The sequence below is a fragment of the Geospiza fortis genome, unplaced genomic scaffold, assembly GCF_000277835.1.
Source record: "Geospiza fortis unplaced genomic scaffold, GeoFor_1.0 scaffold54, whole genome shotgun sequence".
In the NCBI taxonomy this organism is placed as follows: Eukaryota; Metazoa; Chordata; class Aves; order Passeriformes; family Thraupidae; genus Geospiza; species Geospiza fortis.
The window spans coordinates 680,232-687,417 of NW_005054301.1; the positions used below are offsets into that span (position 1 = coordinate 680,232).

Here is a 7,186-nt window from a genome sequence, read left to right on the forward strand (position 1 = left end):
CGGGCACCGCCGGTGGTGCGCGTCCCGCCGGTGCTGTGGGGACTCGGGGGTCGGACCGAAATATATCAAGGACAGTCAGCGCTTCCTCACCGCCCCCCCCGCCCGGGCTTCGCCGTGGGTAGAAACAGCGTGGAAATGGCTTTTAGCTGTCGGATTTAATCAGCCGTGTTGTGTGGCCCCCACTGCCGCCGGTGTGCGGTGCCCAAACTCGTACGGGCGCCTGTGCCCGGCGCGGCAGCCCGAGGGTCGCCGCTCGGTCCCCGGCCGCCCCTGAATGTCAGAGGGCCGGCGGGAGGAGAGGCATTAATCGTGTGTGTTCCCGGAGCACCCGGGCTGCGGAGGAGGTTAATCTGTAGCAGGTAGACCTTTGTCTGGTGTTTAAAAGGCGACGATCACATGGGGAATTAGTGGCCTGCCTGTAACTCACGCAACTTTTGGGGTAATCTTAAAAGAACAGCCTTTCTTGAGAAGTTGCGGCTTCTTCTGTAGCTCAGTAGTTCATTTGTCAGGGAATGTTACTAGGTGCTGAGTCCATTAAAAAATTAATTACTAACTGATGTTGCAAAAGAAGTATGCTGGTATGATTTCTTATATGTCTTTCCACTCCAAGGATGCTTTTGTAAGCCTAGTGGTGTTGTGAGATCAGTAAGAGAATTTGAGGAGTATGAAGGGCAGATGTGAGCCTGAGTCATCAATCTTTTCCCTTACAGTAGGTGTCATTGCAGATGGATTTTAAATTCTGATTTCCTTTGGTCTTCTTGTTGGGGTAAGAGCTAGCAGTAGATACTTTTATAGGTCTTTTGTATGATCAACAGCACAAAATTTGTTTTTATGGTGCTTAGTGCTCCAAGGCATACCTCTGTATGTGTTACTCATGAGTAACAGGTATTGCCTGTAGAGAGCAGAATAGATGCTATGTCTTTCATTTAAGCTTTTAGACACACTAGAAAACTTGGTCATCATGGCCACTTTTTTCCTTTGTTTAAATCTCTTGGAAGGAATTTAAATAGCTCTGAAGTATGGCTGTGAATGTTCCTAAGAAGGGTGTCACTTCCATAGTCTATTTCTCCTTGGTGCTAGATATGTGAATAAAATGTAGTCCATGTACTACGGTAGAGTGTCGTACTAGGGGTGTTGAGTCAGGAGTTTGAATCACTATTATTTGCATTGCTTAATATTTTAACATTCTCACTTTAATCCTAGAAAAACTGTTTTCTTAAGAACTGCTAGCCACCTGTGATGTCAGGTGCTGCGGGAAATCCAGATCTGCGCCTTGCTATTGTGCTAGGGAAGCGGTGGCTCCCGCTCGTTCTGAGGTCGCGGCAGTGTAATATTACACATTTAATACCATCTATTCAGGAGGGCTTCCGAGTGACACTGTTTGTTTCAGTAGCACTTCTTATAGCAGAAGAATTAAATGGCTTGAGCTACAACCGGACAAGTTTTTTGTTTGCATGTGGTAACAGTTTCTTGCTCATTCTCTCAGTTTTGGTACAGTGTGCTACATTTGGCTAAAATGTGACAGAATTGTTTAGAATAGTACTAAACAAAAAAACCCCACAGAACCCAACAAACAAACAAACAAAAATCTGCTGTAAGTCAGCTAACTGAAGAGAGAAAGTGTGTCTGGTTTGTGTATATCCTTTGATTTGAATGATAACATGGCCCATTCAAATATAGCAGCTTCTTCTGCTCTGAATTGTATTGATGTGAGAATATAATTCTAGGTATGCTAAGTATGCAGTTAGAATTTTGCATGGTTCTGAAATGCAAAAGCTATACAGAAATATTAGTATGCATAAAGAGGAATGTTTGATTTAAAAGGAGTGTGGCTATTTCTAATAGTATGATTAGGCTTGCATTGATGTCTTTCACTTGCCACTTTCTCTAAAATGCAATGTGGTACCATTTAAATGCCATCTCACACTTTTGCTGACTAAACTTGAGTATCTAAACATGTTAGTTCTTAATATTTAAAGGAGACATAGGAAGGTCAAATATTAAAAAAACGACCACAAAACCCAAAGCCCAAAAAGCAGGTGCAAAAATTGGATTATATAATATAGTAATCAGTGTTACTAAATTATCTCTCTGAAGATAAACTCAACTGTTGTATTGGAAAAGAATGAATATATTTTGTGCTTTAACAGTCTCAGCAAGTACTGTGCATGCTGAGATATTTGGGATTTTTTAGTGAAAGCAATGGGAGGATTAAGTGTCTTTTTAGAAGTATGGGATCTAATTTGTGAAAGCAGTTCTAGAGTCTGAAAATCTTATATATTTAAAGAATCAAACTTTCATGAGCCTAGCTCCATAGCTACAGGGACTAAGCATAAATATTGCTCACGACATGGTGATATTATTAGTACTCTTCATTATGAGAACTTTTATGTTGTTATCATTCTTTGGATGACATTTTAATTGTAAACATCAATCAGGAGAGAGGAACTGTAGTTCTTAAGTCAGAGACCATTTCTTTAGTAGTAGAAAACAGTATTGGAGTAATGGACAGTCATAGGACATTTTCCATTGGAAATTTCTAACACTAGCATTTAGTTTTTGTTCTGCTTTGAGGTTTTACCTGCTTTTGTTAAATGAAACCCTGTAAACCTGCTGTAATATTTTTATATGATTAGGTGTTTTATCATGATTTGTTTTCAGTATGAGTGTCTAATCTTAATTTTAATCATGATGTCCACACCCCAAACTCCTCAGCCTCAGTTAAATGTATAGTAAAAGTAAGAGAGCTCTCTTTCAATGTTTTGCCCCTCAGATGTATTGAAAACTCTTTTGGACTAAAAGAGGATAATTAGGATCATTTCAAGCATCTTTTATTAGTCTGTTTTGGTGGTTTGGTTTTTTTTTTGGTTGGTTTTTTTTATTGTTGTTGGTTTTTTTTTTAATTTGAACAATCTCAGTTGTAATCCATTTTTAAAAGCACTTTTCTTGCTTGCTGGTGAGCTTTTGCTTTTTATGGATTTTTTTTTATCTCATCTGAGAATTATTTTCCAGAAATCAACTCACTATTCTGGAGGATACAGTTACGTGTTTTCAATCTTACTTGTCTCCCATTTCTTATTCATTTGCGTATTTTTATGGTTGATGTCCAGGAATGTGTGCAAACACTTGTGGAAAGTATCAGCTGCAGAAATGCTTTGGAAATTTGTGTCTTTCAGGAGTGCAGTTAACTGAGTTTCTTATATTTTCAGGAGTAAATAAGGAGAAAAATCTTGTACATGAAATCTCAGGCGACTGGCTTTGATCTGTTGCCAGCAGCATAACTTGGATGTCTCCTGTGTTTGTGGAAGATAAGTTCCCCTGTCCAACCATGGCTGTGTATGTGTAGGAGATACTAATACTGAATGAAAATGCAAGTTTTTCCTACAAAGCTACTGAAGTTTGTGTTCTCTAGGATTTCATGCATCACCAAACTAGCTTGTGATCTGTAGAATGGTTTACTTTCTGGTAGCTGAGGAAGAAACAGTATCTTGGTGTGTTCAGGTTAGATCTTAACTTTGGTCTCTCCATAATTTTATTGGTTTAGAGGATCATAGGATTTTTAGTGTTGGCTGATCTTTCAATTTCAGAGACACCTTAGGGGGATTGTATTTAAATCCGAACTGAATCAAGATTTCAGATGCCCTCGGAGTTTTAACTTGTCATACTGTAAAACTCATGCTCACATTGAGGCTCCTTATTTGTCTGGGCTAGTTAAGGCATATGTATATATATATATATACACATATATATATATTCTCATATTTGTATATGAGAAGATTGGAAACCCTGAACTTAACCACCTTTTTAAATGGCTGTCTACTGGCAAAAGCCTATGATGTCATAAGAATAATTCTCTGTGCTGATGTGCTCCAAGGAGACCACTGACATGCTCCAAGGTGGCTTGTAGAATAATTTTTCCTTTAGATGTATTTTTTTTTTGCTCCTTCCTTTCCTTCCTTTCCTTCCTTTCCTTCCTTTCCTTCCTTTTTTCCATACTTCTAGCCCTGTGACCATTTTTTTTTTTTGCTTCAAAGTACTGGAATTTTAGTGGGAATTAACTTTTCATCTGACATTAATAATGCTATTGAAAAATAAAATCAAAACAAAAGATTAAACCAGTGCATCTTTTTGAGAGCTTTAGTAGACTTGGGAAAATTTTATATTCTGCTTTCCATGATTCTTGATTTCAAACTTTAGCACTTATTTGTAATTCTCCTTTTGCACCATTACCTTTATGCTGACACAAAATAACCACACAACTGTGCCAGTCACAGAAAGAAGAATTATGTTCCTCTGTCAGAAGGAAACAAATGAGGAAGAGTTGTTATCTGTCCTACTTTTTTAATATCCATTATGTGAGCTAGCTGGCAAATAGTAGTGCTTTTGTATATTCTTCCTAAGACTTAATCACTGTGACTACTTGATTAAGATGTTTGTGGTACATTTAGGTTTTATTGCTTAAGGTAGTAGCTGGCACATTTTGTGCTAGTAAGAACTCTTGAATCTCTGGTGATAATGGCATTTATGGCTCTGCTGTTGAGCAACTCTAGGCTGTGTCTTAGAAGTTAATTTCCCTCCTTGTCTGAGGGGAAATTAACTCCTTGTCTGTGTATTTTTCCTTGTCTTGGACTAAATTGGGGGAAAGAAATCATCCATCATTTGCCCCAGGACTCATGCAGTGTTCTGCTTTTCGGGCAAACACAACTTTAAAAATTATTCAGAAAACACTGAAATTCTTTACTATTAGGAGGTCTAGTACCAGAAACTAACCAATATCATGCTACAAAATCAGAGGAGAAATAAATGCTTGTACTTTCTGTTTAGTTAAAACTTGGTGGTTTTCCCCTTTGTACCCCTCTGTATCCAAGACTGTCGAGAGGTAAATTGCATGTTTACAGAGAGCAGAGGTATTTGCAAGACAGGTGGAAAGAATGGCAAGGCATTTGTCTCTGTTCTCACAGAGATAGGATTTGACTGATTCCAGCAAATTAATTTGCTTCTCTAAATCACTTTTCTTAAGACAATTTTTCTTGTTGCTGTGAACTCTAGGGATTACCTGAACTTTGTTTCCTGAGGAAGAAAAATAAGCAGCCAAACCTCTGGCCACTGAACTGTGATCTTTTCAGGCACTTGATTTGAGACTGTCATCTTTTTATATTTCAAATTTCAACTTAATCTCCTTCCTGAGATACTATGATTTTGTTCTTGTATTCCCAGGCAAAATAAACCATTTCATTTTAGTGTCAACATTTCTTAACTTCTAGTGAGAATCAAAACCACTAAAATCATCTCTTCTCTCTGGTGTTAGTGCTGTCTGCCAACTCTGATTTATCTATTTATTGCCACACTCTTAAGTGTTATTCTAACCATCAACATCTAAGGAATTGCTGGGCTCTGTCAGCTGCTTTCTAAGACTGCTCCTAGATAATGCTCTCTGGGAGGCAGGTCCAGCCTTCCTCTGTGTGCCTGTCAGCTGTGGTTTGCAAGCAGAAATTCTAGCAGTGCAGTGATTAGTCACATCCTAGTTTTGAATGGCAACAGATCTTTTCTTCCTCCTCTCTTTTCATTAACTATGCAATGTTATGACTTTGGATGACCTGCTGTTGGACTTTTTCAGTAAAGATGCTCAGTATTTCTACCACCTCATTGTATCATTCTGCCTTTCTTTGATCCCTTTTCATTAGATGCTAGTAATCAAAATAAAAAAAAAATGAACAAAGCAGACTGTTTTCTCAGAAAAAGAGCCAAACAGGTTTCGCAACAACATAGAGGGAAGTTATTTTCTTCCCATGTTTTGTGTTCCCCATGTAGTCTGACACCTTAAGAGTTCTCAGAAAACTTCAACAAACAGTTGGAACAATTGAATGTTGGGCTATCTGCTGTCAGGTTTATTGTTTTTTTTCTTTTCTGGAATAAATGGTGTATATTTCTGACCTAACTCCAGATGACAGTCAAGCACAAATGTTAAGGAATGGATACTAAGCACAGCTACAGAATTTTGTCAGGTGAAATTCTGTTAATTAGTTTGGCAGCAGATCTGTGAATTTTCACTAGGAATTTAATGATTAGTTGTGTAGTTTGGATTTCAGGGAATGTAACTAAATGAATAGTAGGTTGTCGCATTAGGAAAGATTTCTAATTATCATGTGCAACTTCTTGTGTCTTTTGAACTATGAATATGACAGACATTTGAATTAAGCATGTTCTGGTGAGGAATTCTTTGTATGCACTTGAATTCTATACAGTTCATATCTTTGTAGAAAAGACCTTTGTTTTTTATTCATTTGCAGAAAGGTAATCTCCCAAACTATTTCAATAATTATAGCCATCAAAGAAGGCCAGTCATCCCCCATTGTAGCCTCTAATAACTGCAGGAAAACAGGAGTAAAATCCATTTTATAGTAATGCTTCAAATGTGAAATGGATCATGCATAGAAACACCTCAAAATGTAGCTTGTCTAATACTTAGGAAACATACAAGGTGCATACAGCCTGGATTGTTATACCTGGTGTTGGGAAACCAGTCTTTGTTCCCAAGCCTCAAGGAGGGTCCTTGGTAGGAGTATTTCCCCTTGGCTCAGTGCTGGTGAGGCTGCCCCTGGAGTATTGCAAGCATAAATTAAAACATAACTACTGTGTGCAATTCTGGGTTCCTCAGGACAAGAGACATGAGGAACTACTAGAGAGGTTCCACTGAAGTGCCACAAAGATGATTAAGTATCTTGGCCATCCCTCCTGATGAGGGGCTGAGAGAGCTGGGACCATTTGGCCCAGAGAGGAGAAGGCTCAGAGTGCATCTGATCCATGCATATAATAAATAGATAAAGCAAAAGCGTGAAGAAGATAGATGGATCCAAGCTCTTTTCAGTGGTGCTCAGTGACAAGTCAAGTGACTTTCCAACCAAGAATAAAACCTGTGAGGCCCATGCTGAACAGTAGTAGTTTCCAGAATTGACGGTTCAGTTTGAAAGTTTCAGTGTTTTTACTACAAACATTATTTATTGCTTTCTTCTTTTTACATAAAAATAATTTTATGTGAATTTAGTTAAGGAAATAATTTTTCAGATTATTTTTTCTTGAAGAAAATTAGGTATGAACTATAGATCATTGAACTATAGATCATGGGATTTGCTATGCAATAGAATGCTTACTGTGAAACGAAAGACTTTATTTTCTGTTAAAAGTG

At 38.0% G+C, this 7,186-nt stretch overlaps 1 protein-coding gene across 1 annotated transcript in view; it reads left to right on the top strand.

Annotated features, from left to right (window-relative positions):
- The window catches only part of EML5 (EMAP like 5), a 92,862-nt gene that overhangs the window by 3,682 nt on the left and 81,994 nt on the right, over positions 1-7,186 (top strand). Inside the window, exon 4 of the mRNA XM_014310503.2 lies at positions 164-359. Within this exon, the coding sequence (XP_014165978.1) occupies positions 164-359 (196 nt within the window). The remainder of the gene's footprint in view (positions 1-163; positions 360-7,186) is intronic.